This window comes from Moschus berezovskii, chromosome 4 (assembly GCF_049115385.1).
Source record: "Moschus berezovskii isolate FMDL1 chromosome 4, NW_MosBer_1.0, whole genome shotgun sequence".
In the NCBI taxonomy this organism is placed as follows: domain Eukaryota; kingdom Metazoa; phylum Chordata; class Mammalia; order Artiodactyla; family Moschidae; genus Moschus; species Moschus berezovskii.
In genome coordinates this window covers 19,556,047-19,581,003 of record NC_142463.1, presented here as the reverse complement: position 1 = coordinate 19,581,003, position 24,957 = coordinate 19,556,047, and the positions used below count along the sequence as shown (strand labels likewise).

At 40.8% G+C, this 24,957-nt stretch overlaps 1 protein-coding gene across 1 annotated transcript in view; it reads left to right on the top strand.

Moving 5' to 3' along the window:
* Positions 1-24,957, top strand: part of EIF2B3 (eukaryotic translation initiation factor 2B subunit gamma) — a 123,194-nt gene that overhangs the window by 57,885 nt on the left and 40,352 nt on the right. Inside the window, exons 5-6 of the mRNA XM_055401792.2 lie at positions 1,399-1,510; positions 21,271-21,360. Coding sequence (XP_055257767.1) covers positions 1,399-1,510; positions 21,271-21,360 — 202 coding nt within the window. The remainder of the gene's footprint in view (positions 1-1,398; positions 1,511-21,270; positions 21,361-24,957) is intronic.

Genomic DNA, 24,957 nt, shown 5'->3' with positions numbered 1-24,957 from the left:
ACAGATACTGTAGGGATGTTACTGGCAGATTTTATTAAGTGTTCAATATTGTACTAGATGTTGTGGAAGATCTAAAGGAATCATAAATCTGCTTTTTTAGAATTTGTAATCTTGTTGGGGGAAAGAAATATGACACAGAAGACAGCAATAATATGGCAGCCTATAAGATCACTGTCTGCCAGAGAACTCTCCTCATCTAGTAAATATGTGCCTTATTTCCTTTCATTGCTCCCATCCACAGCATAGAATCTAGTGCGAAATACACATATAGTTCAGTTCAGTTCAGTTCAGTCGCTCAGTCGTGTCCGACTCTCCGCGACCCCATGAATCACAGCACACCAGGCCTCCCTGTCCATCACCAACTCCTGGAGTTCACTCAAACTCATGTCCACAGAGTCGGTGATGCCATCCAGCCATCTCATTCTCTGTCGTCCCCTTCTCCTCCCACCCCCAACCTTTCCCAGCATCAGAGTCTTTTCCAGTGAGTCAACTCTTCGCATGAGGTGGCCAAAGTATTGCAGTTTCAGCTTTAGCATCAGTCCTGTTGGCTAAATGTGGATGTCCTTAAACACTATTCCCATTTACACAGTGAGCAGACCTAGGTTATTATTTTCAGAGAAACAGTTGTACTTTCCTTCTGTTCCATACTTTGAACTTGAGATTCATCCACTTAATTTGGCTAAGCAGTATCTTGATTGCCCCTCTTTTTCTTTAACTTTTCATTTTTGATATTTACTTATTATTTTTAACAAATAAAAATTATATATTTAAGGTAAGCAGCATAATGTTTTGATATATGTAAACATTATAAAATGATTACCACAAACTAATTAAAATATCCATCATCTCATTAACTTTTCATTTTTTTATATAATTTCACAGTTACAGGTTATAGGGGTAGTACAGAGATTGCATATTATCCTTTACCCAGATTCCCCAAATATTACCATTTCCTCTAGTGTTCTCCCTCTTTCCCTATTATGTATTCAATATATCTGATGTATATACAATATATTATATAATCATTATTTTTCTGAATTATTTATGAGAATAAATTGCAGATATGATTCCCTTTGGCTTTAACACATCAGTGTGTGTCTTTCCCCCATACTCCTCACCCAAAAAGGGCAATCTCCTAAGATAGGAAATTACATTGGCATAATACTTTAGTCTACAGACTTTATTCAAGTTCACCAGCTAACCTAATTATATCCTTTAGAGCAATACAGAAAAATTCTGACTGCCCATGTTTTAAACACTGTGATGAGTATGTGTTAAATAATACTCACTCCTGTATTTGGTTCCAAAAGCATTGTGAGCAGGTGCCCTGTCCCCTGACTTAGTCACACAGGCATGGCCAATGGCTTTGTTTGATTTTCCTTTTTGTTTGTGATTCAGTGGAGCAGCGTGACTTCATTGGAGTGGACATCACAGGCAAGAGGCTGCTCTTCATGGCTAATGAAGCAGACTTGGATGAGGAGCTGATCATTAAGGGATCCATCCTGCAGAAGTAAGCCCTGGGGTTTTTCTTTTTGGCAGTTCTCCTTGTCTTAAAACAAAATAAAACCACCCAGTGGATGGGAAAGACGAAACGAAAACTAGATTAATCTGTGTGAAACTGACAAAAGTATGTGAATGTTTTCCCTTGAGGTAGGATAGAGGCTTTTCTTCACCACACAAGCTTAGCTTTTCCCTATGTCTTTTCTTGCCAAGGTAGAATCAAATCCTGCTTCAGAGCAGGGCAAGTGGCTGTGGAGAGAACAGGAAACAGAACTATCTTTCCGACAGTATTATAGAACTCCCTGGTTTTTTTTTCAACTGTGGTAAACACACAACATAAGATTCATCACTTTAACCATATTTAAGGGTACAGTTCAGTAGCAGTATGTGTATTGACATTGTTGTGAAGCAGATTTCTGAAACTTTTTCATCTTGCAGACCTGAAACTCACAACTCTCCTTTATCTCCTCTCCCCAGCCCCCGGTAACCACCATTTGACTTTCTGTTTTTCTGAGTTTGACTACTTTAAGTACCATTTATAAGTGGAATCATATACTATTTGTATTTGTCACTGGCTTTTTTCACTTAATTAAGTATAATGTCCTCTAGGTTTATTCACATTGTAGCATGTGTCAGAATTTTTTTTCCTTGTTAAGGCTTCATAAATTCCATTGTGTATATACACCACATTTTCTCTATCTGTTAATCAATCAGTGAACATTTGGGTTGCTTCCACCTCTTGGCTTTTGTGAATAATGCTGCAGTGAACATGGATGTACAAATATCCCTTTGAGAAACTGCTTTGAATTCTTCTGAATATATACCAGAGGTGAGACTGCTAGATTATTTGATAGTTCTTATTTTTTATTTTTTGAGAAGTGTCCATACTGTTTTCCATTTTACAGTCCCACCAACCATGCACAAGGGTTCTAATTGCTCTATATTCTCATTAACATGAGCATTATTTTCTGTTTTGTTTTTGATAGTAGTCATCCCAGTGGCTACACATAGGCAACATAGTCACATTTTCTGTAATCAGCACATTATTGACTACTTCCTCAGCTTGGACTTCAGAAGCCACTATCCTCAGTGGGCATCACTGCCTGATGCCACTACATAGGAATGCTTAATAAATGTTTGGAGCCTGGATGAAATGAATGTGAGAGGGAAAATTGGGAAAGAAAAATGTCTTCCTGGTTGGTATGTTTTTTCCACTGGTTGGTGTGTTTTTTCCTGTTTGTTTGTTTTGCTTTCCAGCACAGTAGAGGTAGAAGATGTATTTTAGAATATATATTTAATGAAAATGAAGTTAAACTCTATTTTCAATTGGCCCAGTTACTCCTATGGATAAGAGTTCTATATTAGAGCTTTGGTTGTCTCATCTGTAAAAATGAGTTTAATAATAATAGGGCTGCTATGGGATATTGTTGTTCAGTCGTTCAGTCGTGTCCAACTTTTTGCGACCCCATGAACTGCAGCACACCAGGTTTTCCTGTCCTTCACCATCTCCCGGAGTTTGCTCAAACTCACATCCATTGAATCAGTGGTGCCATCCAACCATCTCATCCTCTGTCGTCCCCTTCTCCTGCCTTCAATCTTTCCCAGCATCAGGGTCTTTTCCAATGAGTCAGCTCTTCGCATCAGATGACCAGAGTATTGGAGCTTCAGCTTCAGCATCAGTCCTTCCAATAAATGTGTGTAAAACAGTTAGCATAATGCCTGTTCCATAGTAGGTGACCAAAACATAGTAGACATCACCTGTAAATAAACAGATCTTGAGAAAAACACTTGTGGATTAAAGTGGCTACTTCAGATTATATCACAGAACTTCCTATTACTAGTTTCTAATCAAGTGTGAGAAATAATTTAAAAACTGGCAGAGGGACTTCCCTGGTGGTGCAGTGGGTAAGAATCCACCTGCCAATGCAGGGGACACAGGTCCCTGGTCCAAGAAGATTACACATGCCATGGAGGAACTAAACCCATGTGCAATAACTGCTGAGCCCAAGTGCTGAAGCCTGTGTGTCTAGAGCCTGTGCACCACAAGAGAAGCCATTGCAGTGAGAAGCCTAGGCACTGCAACAAAGAGTAGCCCCTGCTCGTCACAATAAAGACCCAGGACAACCATTAAATAAATAAATAAAATAATTTTAAAACTGGCAGAGTTTCAACAGTAGCAAACATAGTAGGATAATTAAACATAATAAAGCTCAAAAATTGGTGACCAAGGAAAGAAGCAAGATTCCAGTGAGGAACAGAAAGGAATAACAGTAGGCTCTCAACTCCGCCCTATCAGCATTCCCCAGAAGCCATACTGATGTGTTAATGAAATCCTGCAAATTCTCACTAATAGCTCCAGATTTGAAAAGACGCAAACTGAGTACCTATCTGTACATTTACCTTCTGACTGATAAGCAGTGGAAACACTGCTGAGGAGTAAATGATGCACCAGGGAAAATGAACAATTTTCCCTGAGGTTGACTGTAACAGAAACAAAAGATCTGACCTTAAACAATGAACAGGTGAAATAAGGTGAAACTGGAGACTTCCATAGGAGTGGGGTAACTCCTTAGGTATATGGAATGAAACAAGAATGTTTAACAGAATCTTGGGAAAGAGAAATAATCGAACAAAGACTCTACGGTACCTTGGTGTGTGTTCCTTATACCCTTTCCATCTCTCCCACGCACATCATTCCCTGAAGCTGTAGAAAAGTACACAGAATACAAAATAACCAAGACTCACATGATAGCTCTGTGATAACTAATCTGATAGACTCTCAGATATGAAAGGATGAAAGATAAGAATTCATCTATGGGACTTCCTGGTAGTCCAGTGGCTAAGACTCTGCATTCCCAATGCAGGGGGCCCAGGTTCAGTCCCTGGTCAGGAAACGATCCCACGTGCCACAATTAAGATCTCACATACTCTCACTAAAATATCCCACATGCTACAACTAAAACCCAGTGCAGCCAAATAAATAAATATAAATATTAAAAAAATTCACCTATAATATATCACACTAAATAAAACAAGTATGGGCTTCCCTGGTGGCTCAGTGGTAAAGAATCTGCCTACCAGTGCAGAAAACATGGGTTCCATCCCTGACCCGGGAAGATACCCCATGCTGCAGAGCAACTAAGTCATGCACCCCACAACTGAACCTGTTCTCTAGAGCCTGAGAGCTGCAAATGTTGAGCCCACTAGCCACAACTACAGAAGCCTATGTACTCTAGAGCCCATGCTCTGCAACAAGAGAAGTGACCACAATGAGAAACTCATGAACTGCAACTAAGGAAAAGCCTGTGCATCAAGGAAGACCCAGCACAGCTAAAAATATATAAAACTATTTTTTTAAAAAAGCATGAATAAGACCAAAAGAATCAATGTATCCAACTGTGCAAACGTATAGCAAAAATTAAAGCAAGAAAAGTATACTGCAAAAACCTGTCCTGAGAAAAACAACTCAGTGAATACCTGTATACAGGTCAGGAAGCAACAGTTAGAACTGGACAAGGAACAACAGACTGGTTCCAAATAGGAAAAGGAGTATGTCAAGGCTGTATATTGTCATCCTGCTTATTTAACTTATATGCAGAGTACATCATGAGAAACAATGGGCTGGAGGAAGCCCAAGCTGGAATCAAGATTGCTGGGAGAAATATCAATAACCTCAGATATGCAGATGACACCAACCTTATGGCAGAAAGTGAAGAACTAAAGAGCCTCTTGATGAAAGTGAAAGAAGAGAGTGAAAAAGTTGGCTTAAAGCTCAACATTCAGAAAACTAAGATCATGGCATCCAGTCCCATCACTTCATGGCAAATAGATGGGGAAACAGTGGCTGACTTTATTTTTCTAGGCTTCAAAATCACTGCAGATGGTGATTGCAGCCATGAAATTAAAAGACGCTTACTCCTTGGAAGGAAAGTTATGAGCAACCTAGATAGTATATTAAAACGCAGAGACATTACTTTGCCAACAAAAGTCCGTCTAGTCAAGGCTATGGTTTTTCCAGTAGTCACGTATGGATGTGAGAGTTGGACTATAAAGAAAGCTGAGTGCCGAAGAATTGATGCTTTTGAACTGTGGTGTTGGAGAAGACTCTTGAGAGTCCCTTGGACTGCATGGAGATCCAACCAGTCCATCCTAAGGGAGATCAGTCCTGGGTGTTCATTGGAGGGACTGATGTTAAAGCTGAAACTCCAGTACTTTGGCTACCTGATGCGGAGAGCTGACTCATTTGAAAAGACCCTGATACTGGGAAAGATTGAGGGCAGGAGGAAAAGGGGACAACAGAGGATGAGATGGCTGGATGGCATCACTGACCCAATGGACATGAGTTTGAGTGAACTCCGGGAGCTAGCATCAGGGTCTTTTCAAATAAGTCAGTTCTTTGCATCAGGTGGCCAAAGTATTGTTGGAGTTTCAGCTTCAACATCAGTCCTTCCAATGAATATTCAGGACTGATTTCCTTTAGGATGGACTGGTTCGATTTCCTTGCAGTCCAAGGGACTCTCAAGAGTCTTCTCCAACACCATAGTTCAAAAGCATCAATTCTTCGGCGCTCAGCTTTCTTTATAGTCCAACTCTCACATCCATACATGATCACTGGAAAAACCATAGCCTTGACTAGACGGACCTTTGTTGGCAAAGAAATGTCTTTGCTTTTTAATATGCTGTCTAGGTTGATCATAACTTTACTTCCGAGGAGTAAGCGTCTTTTAATTTCATGACTGCAGTCACCATTTGCAGTGATTTTGGAGCCCAAGAAAATAAAGTCTGCCACTGTTTCCACTGTTTCCCCATCTATTTGCCATGAAATGATGGGACCGGATGCCATGATCTTAGTTTTCTGAATGTTGAGCTTTAAGCCAACTTTTTCACTCTCTTCTTTCACTTTCATCAAGAGGCTCTTTAGTTCTTCACTTTCTGCCATAAGGGTGGTGTCATCTGCATATCTGAGCATAAAGCATACTTATTTCCTCAGACAACTTCTGTACGTGTTAGAGAGACATGACAAACACTGTAGTAGAGAAAAGCAGACACCCATTTCAGTCCAACATTTACTTGTTGGATTGAATTAGAAAAAAACTACATACATATATCAGGCTGTTGGACTCTTAAGAAATTATAGTTCTCACAAAAACTGAGAAAATTTGTTTGTAACCAAATCTGGGTAGATGGTTGATTTGGAAGGTAGTCAGTGGACTGATTTAATTTCACATTATGAATCCGTCCATGGACTCATTTAATGTCACATTGCCTTTTAATGTTGTTGCTGGAGTTTGGGGCTGCCAGCAGTCTCTTAAGTTCTCAAGAAAGGTGTTCATAAATTCAAATCATTTTTGTCTTCCTTATTAACTCTGGAAAAGATACTGAGTTTTTGTTATTTCTGGTATCAGAAGCCTAAATGATCAACTGCCATTTCGTATCAGAGGAACATTTCTTTATTCTTATGGTTGCAGTCTGAGTGCTATCACCATATAGCTCTTTCCTAAGTACAAAGTAAAGCCTCAGAAATGCTAGAGTTCTCTCCTTTCTTAGGTGGTCATGGCCATCAGAGAACCTGCTTTTCCTACAACATCAGGAAAGCCTCATGGTGGTGGTGGTGGTAGTGGTGATAATGACAATGAAGACGATAAGATAGCAGCTCTAGTTTTTCAAATTTTGTACCTGGCATTGTGTTAAAGGCTTTTTTTTAACAATAGCTCTATGTAGTAGATTCTATTATATGCCATTTTACAGATGAGGAAATGAACAAGGATTAGTTAGAAATAAGAAATTCCAATAAATATTTGTTGAATGAATAAGTGGGAAATCACCTAATGACCAACTATGATTGAAAATCTATAACCTAGGGCTTGGCACTCTGTGATGAACGTTGAGGTATAAAATAAGGATTGGAAAACTTTTTCTATAAGGGGCAAATAGTAAATATCTTAGACTTTGCAGACCATCTAGTCTCTGTTGCATTTATTCAGCTCTGCTGTTATAGCACAAAAGCATCCATAGATATGTACCAGATGAGCATGGCTTTGTTCCAATAAAACTTTATCTACGAAAACAGGAAGCAGGATCATCCAGCTGGCAGGTTGTAGTTTCCCCCCCATTAGAGTTTTCTTTCCTCTCCCTCTCTATAAAGAGTATCTGTGATGGGGCCATTTTAACGTAGCTTGTTTCTGACAGCAGTCAGGATATGGCAGACTGGATGTGGAATTTTTTCTGTTGAGGAAAGAAGTAAGAGAGTTCTTACAGATTATTTTTTCCTAAACAATTTATCAAAATAAAATTTTAGGAAACAGAGGAGGATTTCTCTATATTTTAGAAGAGCCAAGAACATAAGATGCAATTAAAGGATATCTCTTATTGTATTGAAATATGATCTTATTTATAGATATTTTAGAAGCATGCTATTAGAGCTAGAAGGTCATTTGGCCCATGTATTTCAGATAATGATACTGGAAGTCAAGGGGGAAGAAGTTGTTCCATATCATTTATCTAGTTAGAGACAGGCCTTTTCCATTTAGTTAATGCTTTATACTTTTCAGGAATACTATATTCAACTGGCAAATGTTTATTGAATTTCCTTCTCTTGTTAAACCACTGTTTTGCTATTTAAGGAAACAGGAGCCTGTCTCAAAGAGTTCACATTAGCCTTGGTGGAAGGGAAGATTATGCATATAAAAGCCTAACATAACAGACAGCAGTGAACAATATCAGATTCTGAACAATTATGGCCAACAGTGTTCTAAAAATTCAAGGGAGACATCAAACTCTAGGGGCTGAGGTGATCAAGAAAGCATAATAGGTTAACTTCAGCTTGAAAAATGGATTTGAGTCTGATACAGAAAGGGACATGTGAAGCTGAATCCTGTGTGGGGAGAATGTTCTGAGCAAAGGTGTGGGAGGCAGGGTATGCAAGACTTGTTTAGAAACAGTTTGGCCCAAATGGAAGCTCTCTGTTGGGGAGCACTAAGAGTTGAGGCTGGGAAATTAAGTTGGTACAAAAATAGTTCAGTTCAGTTCAGTTGCTTAGTCGTGTCCGACTCTTAGCGACCCCATGAACCACAACACGAAAGGCCTCCCTGTCCATCACCAACTCCCGGAGTTCACTCAAACTCTTGTCCATCGAGTCGGTGATGCCATCCAGCCATCTCATTCTCTGTCGTCCCCGTCTCCTCCTACCCCCAATCGCTCCCAGCATCAGAGTCTTTTCCAGTGAGTCAACTCGTCGCATGAAGTGGCCAAAGTATTGCAGTTTCAGCTTTAACATCAGTCCTTCCAATGAACACCCGGGATTGATCTCCTCCAGAATGGACTGGTTGGATCTCCTTGCAGTCCAAGGGACTCTCAAGAGTCTTCTCCAGCACCACAGTTCAAAAGCATCAATTCTTCGGCGATCAGCTTTCTTCACAGTCCAACTCTCACATCCATACATGACCACTGGAAAAACCGTAGCCTTGACTAGACGGACCTTTGTTGGCAAAGTAATGTCTCTGCTTTTTAATATGCTATCTAGGCTGGTCATAACTTTCCTTCCAATGAGTAAGCGTCTTTTAATTTCATGGCTGCAGTCAGCATCTGCAGTGATTTTGGAGCCCAAAAAAATAGTCTGACATGGTTTCCACTGTTCCCCCATCTATTTCCCAAGAAGTGATGGGACAAGATGCCATGATCTTCGTTTTCTGAATGTTGAGCTTCAAGCCAACCTTTTCACTCTCCTCTTTTACTTTCATCAAGAGGCTTTTGAGTTCCTCTTCACTTTCTGCCATAAGGGTGGTGTCATCTGCATATCTGAGGTTATTGATATTTCTCCCGGCAATCTTGATTCCAGCTTGTGCTTCTTCCAGCCCAGCGTTCCTCATGATGTACTCTGCATACAAGTTAAATAAGCAGGGTGACAATATACAACCTTGACGTACTCCTTTTCCTATTTGGAACCAGTCTGTTGTTCCATGTCCAGTTCTAACAGTTGCTTCCTGACCTGCATACAGGTTTCTCAAGAGGCAGGTCAGGTGGTCTGGTATTCCCATCTCTTTCAGAATTTTCCACAGTTTATTGTGATCCACACAGTCAAAGGCCTTGGCATAGTCAATGAAACAGAAATAGATGTTTTTCTGGACCTCTCTTGCTTTCTCCATGATCCAGCGGATGTTGGCAATTTGATCTCTGGTGCCTCTGCCTTTTCTGAAACCTGCTTGAACATCTGGAAGTTCACAATTCACATATTTCTGAAGCCTAGCTTGGAGAATTTTGAGCATGACTTTACTAGCATGTGAGATGAGTGCAACTGTGCAGTAGTTCGAGCATTCTTTGGCATTGCCTTTCTTTGGGATTGGAATGAAGACTGACCTTTTCCAGTCCTGTGGCCATTGCTGAGTTTTCCAAATTTGCTGGCATATTGAGTGCAGCAGTTTCACAGCATCATCTTTCAGGATTTGAAATAGCTCAATTGGAATTCCATCACCTCCACTAGCTTTGTTTCTAGTGATGCTCTCTAAGGCCCACTTGACTTCACATTCCAAGATGTCTGGTTCCAGGTGAGTGATCACGCCATCATAATTATCTTCGTCGTGAAGCTCTTTTTTGTACAGTTCTTCTGTGTATTCTTGCCACCTCTTAATATCTTCTGCTTCTGTTAGTTCCATACCATTTCTGTCCTTTATCGAGCCTATCTTTGCATGAAATGTTCCTTTGATATCTCTAATTTTCTTGAAAAGATCTCTTGTTTTTCCTATTCTGTTGTTTTCCTCTATTTCTTTGCATTGATCACTGAGGAAGGCTTTCTTATCTCTCCTTGCTATTCTTTGGAACTCTGCATTCAGATGCTTATATCTTTCCTTTCCTCCTTTACTTTTCGCTTCTCTTCTTTTCACAGCTATTTGTAAGGCCTCCTCAGACAGCCATTTTGCTTTTTTGCATTTCTTTTCCATGGGGATGGTCTTGGTCCCTGTCTCCTGTACAATGTCACGAACCTCCATCCAGAGTTCATCAGGCACTCTATCTATCAGATCTAGACCCTTAAATCTATTTCTTACTTCCACTGTATAATCATAAGGGATTTGATTTGGGTCATATCTGAATGGTCTAGTGGTTTTTCCTACTTTCTTCAGTTTAAGTCTGAATTTGGCAATAAGGAGTTCGTGATCAAAAATAGCCATAGGGGCAATATTCAAGCCCCTCATGGTACAAAAATAGAGGGGCTTGAATATTGGCGAATTATTAAAAACGTTTTGAGCAGGGAGAGAATGCTTTCAGTTCTGGACTCTGGAAAGGTAATCTGACAGCAGTGTGCAGGATAGGTTTAAGGTATACGACCTAAACAGAAATCCAGTGTTGTATTCCTAAATTCACAAGACTCCAAAGAGCCAAGGGATTGTGTCCTCTGGAATGCAGAAGGGACTACTTGTGGTCATCTATTATTATGTAAAACAAGAGATCTGACTCATTTATGCATCCACCAAGCACTGATGTTTATGCTACTTTAGATTGGCAGGTTTATTCATAAAGTTCTTAGAAGCCAGAGTCCTATGTTTCTGTAATCACAGCTAGAAGCTGGATATTGTCTCCTGCTTTCTCTTTAACCTCCTTGGGAACTAGTTTGTTGTTCTGTATGGTGAATTGTTAGTAAATATCTTAGTCTCAGCGGTCCCTGCCAAAGAGAGCAAGGTTTCAGCATGATAGGAGCAAAGAAGATGGACATAGCCAAGAGGTAAGGTGAAAATGAAGAGCAGATGGAGGTATATTTTTCCTTCATACCTGTTGATCTCAGGGCCTTGAGTAAATGCTGGGCAGATTTTCAAGTACTTTTTGAATACCAGAATACAATACTGCCTATCTTTCTTTTCAAACTGAATTTCCAAAGGTGGGAGTTAGTTCCTATGGGGAAAACACCAAAGTTGTCTTGGAAAAGGTGTGTATACAGAGAGCCAGAAGCCTCTTGTTTTCAAGTTTTATTACTTTTATATGTACTGGTTGTAGGAGAAAAGGACAGTGAGGATGGAATGTGCATCCCATCTGTTTTCTCACTGTCCAGTAGAGGATGAAGTATTTGCTTGACTGCAAACAATGTTCTGTTGGGCCTTGGGCATATTTGGTCCTGGAAAATGAGATAGTATAAGACACTTGAAGTAGGAGTTCTGCTCAGCCTATAGTCAGGTACAGAGACGTTCTCCCTCTGTCATCAAATAGTACTGATAACTTTATTCCAGTGGGAATAAATAAATAAATTTATTCCAAATTCATCCTGCCTCAGTGGATTTAGAGAAGGCACAGCATCCATCAAGCACCTTTCCCATCTATCAAGTTGATGTATTACTGACTTGAAGAGGCAGTATAGGTGGTGGAAAAGAATGTTACTGATAGAAAGAACATGGTACTAGAAATTCAAGTCCAGAGAATTTGGAATTTAATCTTGAGAGAGAAAAGCTATATGACTTTGAGCAAATCACTTTGCTTCTCCAAGCCTCAATTTCCCCAACTGAAATTGGCTTAGTTGTTCTTTAATGACCCTTCTCCAGCTCTTAAATTCCTGTTTTATTTCTGAAAGACATGTGTTTTTAATAATTTGTAAGTAAACGTGTTTGTGCCAAATATTTAACAAGAAAATCATGTGGCTTTTCTCCAATGTTAGTTGTTTTCTTTTGAATACTAGTCGAGGTTTTTTACTGGAAGGATAATGAAAATATTAAAACAAGCTTCTAAACGATGTCTTCTAAAAATGGAAGAAAATATTCACGCATTCATCTTGGAAAAAGACAGGAACTTAAGTCAAAACCTCAAGGATCATGGCCACATCTCTATTTCTGGGACTACAGATGATGAGAAATGGGTTCACGTTCTTGATTATTTTGCTGATGGTGTGGAAAGTCTTGAAATGCGTGCTGTTTATCTACATTAGGATCCCCACTGCTACTAACCAGCTGAAACTCCTAAAGTACTCCTCTAAACTTTGTAGTGGGTAAAAGCTATGCTGCCAATTTCTGATCTTTTCAGGGCTTCTGCAGTACAAATCAGGTAGCTACTCAGCTTTCTTTGTCTGGTTTAGGATTCAGCTTTCTTAGGTATGCTAAGTCTGTTACCACTATCCTTCTTTACAGCTTCCAAAATTTTGTTACTTTCCTCTCCTGGTCTTCGTCCTTGGAGTTGTAGGGAAAGAGCAGATTAGCCAAGATAGCAGTGGTCAGGCGCTCTCACCCCACGTTCCCTTGCTCTCACCCCATGTTTTGTAAATAATGACTTTGCATGGTTACTAACAGCTGAGATCCTTTGTAGCACTGCATGCACCTATCAAGCCCTTGTGGCTGTGTCTGCTGGGTCAGCTACAAGAGAATATTAGCATGTCTGCTGCTGCGCCAGCCCGGAGAGAATAAACATGTCTGCAGTTCCTTCAGCTCCTCGAAGTTTCCTCTAGCTTCCTCCCTGGCGCCTTGCCTACCCTGGGTTCAGTGAACAGTGAGACAGGATACACAACAGATAGAGGAGCCTGAGGCTCCAATGGATGGAGGAAGCCAGTGGCCATGGTCCTGTCAGCATGTGCCCCGGTAGAAGATTGGGAGGCAGTGGACAGATCACCATATAGCAGTGAGAAAGTGTTGGAGGTGATAAGTTCCCATTTGCCAGACAAGGTGGCACAGTCTGCCATTGGCACCATCGGTGGATTTCCTGACTGCCCTGAAGACTGTGCAGAGATGCTTGGAAGAACTAGAGCAATGTATATTGGAATTAGAGCAAGAACGTCATGGCCTCAAAGAACCCAGTGTCTCTGACAGTGAGACAGAATTGTATCTTTTTCAGACTGCAGGTCCAGGCCCCCACTTGTTAGTGAGGGGCCTGTCATGCAGCAGAAGGATGGGGCCAAGAAGGTGAATCTCCGGGAGGCCTTGGGCACCAAGGAGGCCAAAGAGAAGAGGAATGGCACCAACTCTGCCGCCAGGGTGAAGTCCAGAAAGATGAGCAAGGAGCAACCCTACTGGAGAGAAAGAAGAAAGGAAAAAGGGAAAGTGAAACCACAGTGGCAAGTTTAGAGCTGGATCAGGTCCTGCTGAACCCACCTCCGTGGTGCCCCAAGGAAACCACTGAGTCTGCAGACAGCTTCACAGGATGGCAAGTGAAGCTCAGAAAATACAATGAGGACCTGGACTTCAAGGTGGTGGGTGATGACTGGGAAACCATCACCATGCTTGGAATCAGCTGGACATCCACCCTATCAGCTTCTATACTGGTCTGGCAGGCGGAGGAGCTTCCAGAAGATGACACGCATTTTATAGGCGGCATGCAAGTTGCCATTTTAAACAATATCCTGTCCACCCTTTTGATTCCTTAATTGCCACCTCAATGGTGGCAAGCTTGGGAGAAGTAGTAGAATGGTGGCAGGCGAAGAGGATTAGAAGTGTGAAGACCCTGAAGGGGGAGCCAACTGGTAAAGGCCCCATCCGGGTTCCCAGATGCAAATGTGGGCTGATTTGCTGGCAGTGGGAGTTGACAGAAATAAAATCGATAAACAGCCCAGTGCTCTGCTCCTAGAGCTATGGAGGCAACTGAGACCGGAACAGCAGTTTACCAAGTTTGGGAAACACCAACAGCAAGAGATACGGGTGGTTCAGCTAGAAGATTACATGGCATCCAAGGATGTTCCTTCAGATGCACTTTTCCACTTTGAAGTACTATAAAGGCTGTGTGCTTACCTTTGGAAATTGGATAGCTCCCTGTGTGGAGGTATACTGTAAAGGCTGTATTCTGTGATTGCTACTAACCTCTGATGCTCTTGCAGATTTAGAACAGTGTGCACCAGAGTTTATCAAGCATACAGAATCATGTGGATGGGCTGTGAAAACTGCAAAAATCTGCTCTTTGAACGGGTGGGCCTGGTGCCTGTGCAGGTTTTGTGGGTCCTTGATAAAAACCCCGCAATATCAGGACCCTGCAATTTCACTGGGACAGACTGTGGACTAGACTTGGCCATGGAAGATAAAGGCACTCCACATGTGGTGGGTGGCTGTTCTAGCCCCATGAGGGCAAGGACTGCGACATGAGTTCCAGGTGATACCTGGAGTTGGGTTTTGCTATGTATTAGGGATATAACTATTTGCTGTTGTAGCATCTACTGCTGTTGCAGAATGTGGGTTCAAGGGTCAGTGTTAACTAAGCCAAGGAAATATCGCAGAAGATATACTGCGCCTGGATTGTGAGGGGAGAGACCCTGAAGGGGTATAGAATATAAAGAGCAAATTAGTCAATATGGCGGTGGTCAGGCCCTCTCACCCCCCATGTCCTCTTGGTGTTACCCCACATTTTGTGAATAATGACTTTGCATGGTTATATATAACAGCTGAGGTCATTTGTAGCACTGCACATGTGCATCATGACCTATATAAGCACCACCTGAAAAGCCCTTGTGGCTGTGCCTGCTGGGTCCACCATGAGAGGATATAGTATGTCTTGCTACTGTGCCATCCTGGAGAGAATAAACATGTCTGCAGTTCCTACGCCTCCTCGAGTTCTCTTCCAGCTTCCCCACTCATGCTTTGCCTACCCTGAGTTCAGTGAACAGCAAGACAGGGGTTATGCCTTCAAAAACAAAAATTACCAAAAAACTGTTTACTGTGACTTCCCTGGCAGTCCAGTAATTAAGACTTCATGCTTCAGTAGCAGGGGGCACAGGTTTGATTCCAGGTCAGGAACTGAGATCTCTCAAGCCTCAACACATGACCCCCCCCCAAAAAAAATAAAACCTTATACAAAGCGATGGATAACTGAGAAGAGAATTGAGCATAGGAGAGTCCTGGGATAATCAGTGTGCTATAATCTAAGCCCCACGGATCATGTTATACATCTTTAAAATATTTATTTGACTGCTTGAGACTCTCTAGTTAAGATGTGCAGGCTTAGTTTCTCAGTGGCGTGTATCAATAAATCTATTTTTTTAACGATATTTCAAAGCAGTCAGTGTTCTACAAAACAGATGATTCACTCTCTAATCATATGGCTTGTCAGGGGAATAAAAAGGGGGAACTTTTTTAAACTGAAATTGCCAAATGCATTGTGAGGCTCTGATTCAGACAGACTAGCTCTAAAAAGAGAAATCTGGATTTGGATTGGATATTAGATGTTATGAAGTTGTTGATAATTTTATTATGTGTAGTGATATAGTGATTGTATTTCATAGTCCTTATCATTTGGAAGTATATTCTACACATATTGGAATATTTACAGTAAGATGATTTTGTGTCTGGAATATGCTTTTAAAAACTATATTAGTTTGCTATTAACAAATCACTATAAACTGGGTGGCCTAGAACAACAGAAGTTTATTGTCTTCACAATTCTTGAGGCTAGAAATCCAAAATCAGGATTTTTCAGCATTGGTTTCTCCTGAGGTTTATGAAGGAGAATCTGTTCCACACTTCTATCTTCTGGAAACCTTGGGCATTCTTGGCTTGTAGATGGCATTCTCCTCGTGTCTTCATATTGTCTTCCCTCTGCATATCTGTCTCTGTGTTCAAGTTTCCCCTTTATTAAGGTACTAGTCCTATCGGATTCCGTTCCGTTCCGTCGCTCAGTCATGTCTGACTCTTTGCGACCCCGTGGACTGTAGCCTACCAGGCTTCTCCATCCATGGGATTCTCCAGGCAAGAATACTGGAGTAAGGGCTCCTCTAATGACCTAACCTTAACATGATCATCTACAGATGTCATATTTCCAATTAAGATCATATTTCCAGGTATTGTGGGTTATCTTTTGGGGGGGACACAATTTAACCCATAATAAATACTGCAGCAAAAAGTTTTAAAGATTAGAAAATGTTGATAATTATGGGAATTTATTATGTTTTTCTCTTATTTTGTGTGTGTTTGAAAATTTCCATAACTAAATTTTAAGAAATGTGTGTGTGAAACAGATTAAATTGATATTTGTACTCATGTGCATAGCAGCATCATTCACAATAACCAAAAGGTGGAAGCAATTCAAGTATCCATAGACGGATGAATAGGTAAAGAAAATGTGGTACACACATACAATAAAATATTATTCAGAGTTCAGAAGGAAGGAAATTTTGACACATGCTTCAACATTAACTGTAAAGACATTATGCTAATGAAATAAGCCAGTCACAAGAAGAACAAATGTATGATACTTCTTATATGAGGTTCCTAGAGCCAGACCATCTGGTGATGTCCCTGTGTAGAGTCTTCTCTTGTGTTGTTGGAAGAGGGTGTTTGCTATGACCAGTGCGTTTTCATGACAAAACTCTATTAGCCTTTGCCCTGCTTCATTCCGTGCTCCAAGACCACGTTTGCCTGTTACTCCAGGTGTTTCTTGACTTCCTACTTTTGCATTCCAGTCCCCTATAATGAAAAGGACATCTTTTTTGGGTGTTAGTTCTAAAAGGTCTTGTAGGTCTTCATAGAACTGTTCAACTTCGGCTTCTTCAGCGTTACTGGTTGGGGCATAGGCCTGGATTACTGTAATATTGAATGGTTTGCCTTGGAAACGAACAGAAAACATTCTGTCGTTTTTAAGATTGCATCCAAGTACTGCATTTCGGACTCTTTTGTTGACCATGATGGCTACTCCATTTCTTCAAGGGATTCCTGCCCCCAGTAGTAGATATAATGGTCATCCGAGTTAAATTCACCCATTCCAGTCCATTTTAATTCACTCATTCCTAGAATGTCTCTGTTCACCCTTGCCATCTCCTGTTTGACCACTTCCAATTTGCCTTAATTCATGGACCTAACATTCCAGGTTCCTATGCAATATTGCTCTTTACAGCACCGGACCTTGCTTCTATCACCGGTCACATCCACAACTGGGTATTGGTTTTGCTTTTGCTCCATCCCTTCATTCTTTCTGGAGTTATTTCTCCACTGATCTCCAGACGCTTACTCCTTGGAAGGAAAGTTATGACCAACCTAGATAGCATATTAAAAAGCAGAGACATTACTTTGCCAACAAAGGTCCGTCTAGTCAAGGCTATGGTTTTTCCCATGGTCATGTATGGATGTGAGAGTTGGACTGTGAAGAAAGCTGATCGCCGAAGAATTGATGCTTTTGAACTGTGGTGTTGGAGAAGACTCTTGAGAGTCCCTTGGACTGCAAGGAGATCCAACCAGTCCATTCTGGAGGAGATCAATCCCGGGTGTTCATTGGAAGGACTGATGCTAAAGCTGAAACTGCAATACTTTGGCCACCTCATGCGACGAGTTGACTCACTGGAAAAGACTCTGATGCTGGGAAAGGTTGGGGGCAGGAGGAGAAGGGGACCACAGAGAATGAGATGGCTGGATGGCATCACCAACTCTGTGGACATGAGTTTGAGTGAACTCCGGGAGTTGGTGATAGACAGGGAGGCCTGGCGTGCTGTGATTCATGGGGTCGCAGAGAGTCGGACACGACTAAGCGACTGAACTGAACTGAGAGTAGCCAGACAGAGAAGGCAGTGGCATCCCACTCCAGTATTCTTGCCTGGAGAATCCCAGGGACGGGGGAGCCTGGTGGGCTGCCGTCTATGGGGTCGCACAGAGTCAGACACTACTGAAGCGACTTAGGAGCAGCAGCAGCAGAATAGCCAGAATCATGAAGACAAAGTAGAACCGTGGTTGCAAGGGGCTAGGAGGAAGAAGGGAATGGGGAGTTAGTGTTTAATGGATACAGAGTTTTGATTGGGGAAGATGTAAAAGTATTGGAGATGGATGTTGGTGACAGTTGTACTACAAAGTGAAAGTAATTAATCCCACAGAACTATATACTTGAAAATGGTTAAAATAGTAAATTGTACAAACCAGCTAAGGCCTTTCTTGAAGATACTTTAAAAGCCATCAATCTTTGCAGTTAAACAGTAAATGCTTACCCTTGCATCTTTCCCAGTATTTATTTCACTTATACATTCTTCATTTATTCTAAAATAATATTAATAATTATAGTTACTACCTGTTGGTTTTTTTTCCTTGCTTTACAAACTGGTATTCCTGCTTTTAAGATCATAAAAAGATGCTTGGTTTCCCTTAAATTTTAAACACTATAAATTTGAATTCTATATAACTTACTATTTTAAAAATAGGTCTATAAAAATAATCCTGATGTCTTATATTGTACTAGAAATATTATAACTATTTCTAAATGTCTTATCATTGCTATTACTGATTTCTTTATTTTGTAAAAATCAAAAACATCTTGGCCCAGAGCAATCAACCAGTTACCCAGATTTACTGGTGCGTCTTTGAAGTTTTTTGGTTTTGTTTGTTTTATTTTAAAATGTCAATTCTTATTTCTAATGCCATTTAAAAACAATTAAATGGGGAAAAATAAAATAAGAAAACAGCCTTTTGGGCAACTTAAATGACATTAAATCCTGGTCCCAAGATTTGCATTCAATTGAAATTTCATGTGAAAGAAAAAAATCTCTGAATTGCCCATCTCTGTTCCTTTATTGTATTTCAAATTTGTAGCTAAATCTCTAGTGTTGAGTGTACTGGCTAAATTTTTGGAAATTTTTTTTAATGAATTTTTCTGTTTTACCTACTTTATATGATGAGAGTAAAAAGCTGAAAAAGTTTATAAACTATAAAATGCTATATGAATATTATTGCCATATGAGGTAGGGATCGGTAACAATTTAGAAGATGATTACTCAAACTTTTAAGTTATTCCTTCCCCAGGTGATGATACAAGTTGACTTCAGCTATAAATACTAGATATATATTTCATAAGGTAGTTGCAAGAATGGAATAATTTAATTAGAATGTGTTGAATGAGTCAAGGAATTCACAAACCAAGGAACTGAACAAGAGAGTTCAGCTTTCCAAATTAGTTAGATCAAGAGAGAGAATTATCATAGTGTGAACTTCAAATCAAACCTGGGCACCACAAGGTAAGTAACCATATTTGCAAAATTCTGTTTCCTGAAGAATTTCTTAGAACTCAAGAATTTCAGGAAGAGAGAATTGGGATGTAACTTTCTTCTTCATCCTCACTGTATACAGTAATTGGCCTTTGGGGGTTGTGTGTGTTATAGATGTGAGATCTGAAATCCGACTTTTCTCTTGCTCTTTTGGAAGCATTTTGTTCTCCCTTCTTCCTAAAAGAGTGGAAGCCCAGGGTGGTGTCAGTGTGTTCTGTTGCTCAGTTGTGTATGATTCTTTGCGGACCCATGGACCCTGTGGACTGTATCCCACCAGATTCCTGTCCATGGGATTTTCTTGCAAGAATACTGGAGTGAATTGCCATGTCCTCCTTCAGGGGATCTTCTCCATGCATGGATCGAATCTGTGTCCCCTTTGTCTCCTGCAATGCAGACAGATTCTTTACCACTGTGCCACCTGGGGAATTACTTCTAAGGTATCTAGATGCTGTGAGAATAATTTTCATTCAGACTATAAGCAGTCAAAGGAGAGTAACACAGAGTAGAAGGTGACAGCCAGGCAGCTACAGTTGGAACTGCCCTTCCTCCACCCTACTCCTCCCCTCCTCTCCTTCAACTATCTTTTATTTTATTAAATAAAATTACTTTTAACTTGAAACGTGGCATTTCTTCAGGCTGAAACCAAAGTTAATAGACTAAGTAGGAACTAGTGCATGTTCAGTCTCAATTGTGTCCAACTCTGTGCAACTCCATGGATTCTAGCCTGCCGACTCCTCTGTCCATGGGACTTTCCAGGCAAGACTGCTGGAGTGGGTTACCAATCCTTCTCCAGGGGATCTTCCTGACCCAGGAATCAAACCCACGTCTCTTGCATTGGCAGACAGATTCTTTACCACTGAGCCACCAGGGAACCCAATAAATAGCAGCTAGGCAAATGCCTTAATTTGAACTAATTTTTTGTGTGTTTGTTCAGCCACTATCAAACATTCATTCTGTGTGAGATCCGATGCTAAGTACTAAGACTAAGAATAAATCTTGGAACTTACCTGGTAGTCCAGTGGTTAAGAGTTCACCTTGCAATGCAGGGGATGCAAGTTCAATCCCTAGTCAGAAAACTAAGATCCCACATACCAGGGAGCAGTTAAGCCCGTGCACCACAGCTGCTGAGCCTGCATAGTGCAGCCTGCATGGACACAATTCAAGAGTTCATGCATCACAACAAAAGCTCCTGTGTGCTACAGCTAAGACCCAACACAGCCAAATAAATATTTAAAAAAATAAATCTCTGCCCTCAGTTTTAGTCTAGTGGGAAAGAGCACAAGTAAGTAGGCTGTTACTTTGCTCTATGCCAAGTTATCTGGTAGAAGTGGGCACCAAGTGTTGTAGGAACACAAACTTGTGTCCTCAGGGAAGATTTCCTAAAGAAAGTAAACTTAAGGAAACTCCTGATGAATAATTAAGAGTAGGGAGTTAGGGAGTATTCATAAAATTTTACTTCATCTTCTATAAACATGGAGTAATATATGTCAAATACTAAAGGAAAGCATGGCTTAAGTATGGCCTACAGGAAGTGAGGCAGTTGAAGCAGAAGCAAGAAAATGTTTGTTACAAGAATTGTGGGTAGGAGTTTGTAGTAAAATAGAAGAAGACTTGTCAATGATTTGATGGCTTACCAGTTTTGGTTTCATGTCTTTGGAAGCCTAAAGACTCATAAAGTGTGAAATAGGGCTTCCATAAAGAGACAACCTTTTCTGTGGTAGCATCAGAGCCAATAATCACCTTCTTGGTCTCCCCAGAGTGAGGTGTAGGCAGCATGGCTCTGACCCTCAGAAACTTCCTAGTGCATACTATCTAATAATAGAGTGGAACTCTTATGACCCTCTTCTCTCTCATTCTTTTTGCAGGCACCCAAGAATACATTTCCACACAGGCCTTGTGGACGCCCACCTCTACTGCTTGAAAAAATACGTTGTGGACTTCCTAATGGAAAATAAGTAAGAAGGAGGGAGATTGAGTCAGATTCATAGCACTTAAGCTACCCTGTGACTTGGTTAACAGTTTGAAACCTTGATAATAACCAGTTATATAAATAATTAGTTTGTATAAATAACATAGTTTACTATAGAAATGAAATTATGCTATCAGCATACTGTTATTTCATCTGTACCAGAGTCTCCTGCTTATATTTTGGGGGCCTGTGCTATGATAACTGGCAAATTACTTTTATAAAACTAATATTCACTTATGAAGCATCTTTCTGCACAGCTTCAGGCTCTTTCTTCTTTCTGCAAGGTGAGCTCCCCAGCTGTAGTGCTATTTGTCTCCAAGAGGATGTCCTTTCCCTGGGCCCTCTTAGCAAAAGGCCAGACACTTACCCAAGAGAAGGAAAGAAAGAAGAGCAAGTTTTCCTCCAATTTTGGAAAAGAAGTCTACCTCACTGAGTGAAGTTTCATGAATTCATGAATTTCATTAATTTCATGAATTAAGAAATTTGGTACTCTCTGTAGTTTTGCTTTGATAATAGAACTGTGGGCCTTAAATACTTGCCAGAGACTGTCTGGCAGATCACAGGATGTGGGTGGGTTTCCAGAGAGAAAACTTCCATTTGTGGTTGATCTCAAGGATTTTTTTCATACATAATTTAATTAATTTATTAATTAATTAATTTTTTTACTGTGATGGATGCTGTTTGCTGCACGGGCTTTCTGTAGTTGCAGAGAGTGGGATCTGCTCTCTAGTTGTGATGTACAGGCTTCTCATTGCAGTGGCTTCTCTTGTTGTGGAGCACAGGCTCTAGTGTAAACGAGCTTCAGTAGTTGTGGTGTACTGGCTGTAGAGCACAGGCTCAATAGTTGTGGCACGTGGGCTTAGTTGGTCCGCTGCATGTGGGGTCTTCCCAGATCAGGAATGGAACCCGTGTCTCCTGCATTGGTCTTCCCAGATCAGGAATGGAACCCGTGTCTCCTGATTCTTTACCCACTGAGCCACCATGGAAGCCTAATCTCAAGGATTTTGATAGGCAATGCAACTAGAGTCCTCAGAAAAACAGGTAGGAAAAGATTTAATAACTACCTGGTTAAGAAGAAGAACAGCTAGTCTTCCTTGATGGCTTCTGGATAAGTTTCTACCTTGCACAGTACTGGCAACTGGAAAGCAGTCAGGCTGGTATGACAGCAATAAGTCCCCTCAGACGAGCTGGGGAAGGGAATCTGAGAACCTGAGTTTAAGTGCTAAGCATGCTGTTGACTGGTGGACTTGGATACACATAAGAATATTGAGGGGAAGGGAAATTGTCCCTCCGTGCCCAATATACTATTTTTTGCAGCATGCTAACTCTTACCACCTATAACTCCTGCTAACCCACTACAGAAACCCCATGTAGAGCCAATGGTAAAACAAATTATTTGGGCTTCTGGAAAGCTTTCCCAGGTATTGTTGTTTCTTTGTTTTCTTTCACCAGGACAGTATTACCCTGCTCCCTTCTGACTTATTATTCTGTTTTTTCATTCAATCAGCACATATTTATTAAGCTCCTGTTATGAGGCAGGCATTGTGCTAAATCAGCTGTGGGATCCATGGTGAATAAGCAGATAGGGGCTCTGCCCTCACTGATTAAACTTATCAGGACCCATTTTCCAGTTACCAGTGTCTGCGCTATCCATGTTTTAAAAGTGAAGTTAATTCTTTGCCATGAAAGTGTTTATTTTTTTTAATCCCAAGTGAAAATGAGTCACCATCAAACAGGTCCTGGCCTTGACATGCTGAGAGAGGATACAGTAATGGTAGAGACCTTTTTTTAAAAAATTATTTCCTATGGAAAATTTCACATATACAAAAGTAGAGAAAGTGATGCAGTTAACTCCCATGTACCCCTCATACAGCTTCTGTTCAGTTCAGCCGTTCAGTCACGTCCACCTCTTTGCAACCCCATGGACTGCAGCACTCTAGGCTGCCCTGTCCATCACCAACTCCCGGAGCTTGCTCAAACTCATGTCCATCGAGTCGGTGATGCCACCCAGCCACCTTGACCTCTGTCATCCCCTTCTCCTCCTGCCTTCACTCTTTCCCAGCATCAGGGTCTTTTCATATGAATCAGTTCTTCACATCAGGTGGCCAAAGTATTGGAGCTTCAGCTTCGGCATCAGTCCTTCTAATGAATATTCAGGACTGATTTCCTTTAGGATTGACTGGTTTGATCACCTTGCAGTCCAAGGGACTCCCAAGAGTCTTCTCCAACACCACACTTCAAAAGCATTAATTCTTCGGTGCTCAGCTTTCTTTACAATCCACCTCTCACATCCATACATGACTACTGGAAAAGCCATAGCTTTGACTAGACTTGATGGACCTTTGTTGGCAAAGTAATGTCTCTGCTTTTTAATGTGCTGTCTACGTTGATCATAGCCTTTCTTCCAAGGAGCAAGTGTCTTTTAATTTCATGGCTGCAGTCACCATCTGCAGTGATTTTGGAGCCCAAAAAAATAAAGTCTCTCACTGTTTCCATTGTTTCCCCATCTATTTGCCATGAAGCTTGATTTTGAAAAGGCATAGAAATCAGCAATCAAATTGCCAACATCCGTTGAATCATAGAAAAATCAAGAGAGTTCCAGAAAAACATCTACCTCTGCTTTATTGACTACACCAAAGCCTTTGACTGTGTGCCATGAAATGATGGGACCAGATGCCATGATCTTAGTTTTTTGAATATTGGGTTTTGAGACAACTTTTTTACTCTCGTCTTTCACTTTCATCAAGAGGCTCTTTAGTTCTTCTTCGCTTTCTACCATAAGGGTAGTGTCATCTGCGTATCTGAGGTTATTGCTATTTCTCCCAGCAAGCTTGATTCCAGCTTGTGCTTCATCCAACCTGGCATTTCGCATGATGTACTCTGCTCACATGATGTACTCTGCATATAAGTTAAATAAGCAGGGTGACAATATACAGGCTTGACTTACTCCTTTCCCAATTTGGAACCAGTCTGTTGTTCCATGTCTGGTTCTAACTGTTGCTTCTTGACCTGCATACAGACTTCTCAGGAGGCAGATAAGGTGGTCTGGCATTCTCATCTCTTTAAGAATTTTCCACAGTTTGTTGTGATCCACAGAGTCAAAGGCTTTGGCGTAGTCAATAAAGCAGAGGTAGATGTTTTTCTGGAACTCTCTTGCTTCTTCTATGATCCAACAGATGTTGGCAATTTGATCTCTGGTTCCTCTGCCTTATCAAAATCCAACTTGAACATTTGGAAGTTCACAGTTCACGTACTATTGAAGCCTGGCTTGGAGAATTTTGAGCAAGCCCTCATACAACTTCAATAGTCACCAATTCATGGCTAATCTTAGTTTATATTTGCTACCACCAATCTTGCCACTGTCACACCAGATTATTTTAAAGCAAATCATTATAATATAATTTCATCTGTAATGATTTCAGTTGTAATTATGTATAAATATTTCAGCATGTATCCCTAAACAATACCTCAATACTACTCTTGCACTAAAAAAAAAAAAATCTAACAGCGTTACCTTAATACTACCAACTGGAATTTTAGCTTTTGGTGTCTGAATATGCAGTAGTTTTGCAACAAAGCCAGC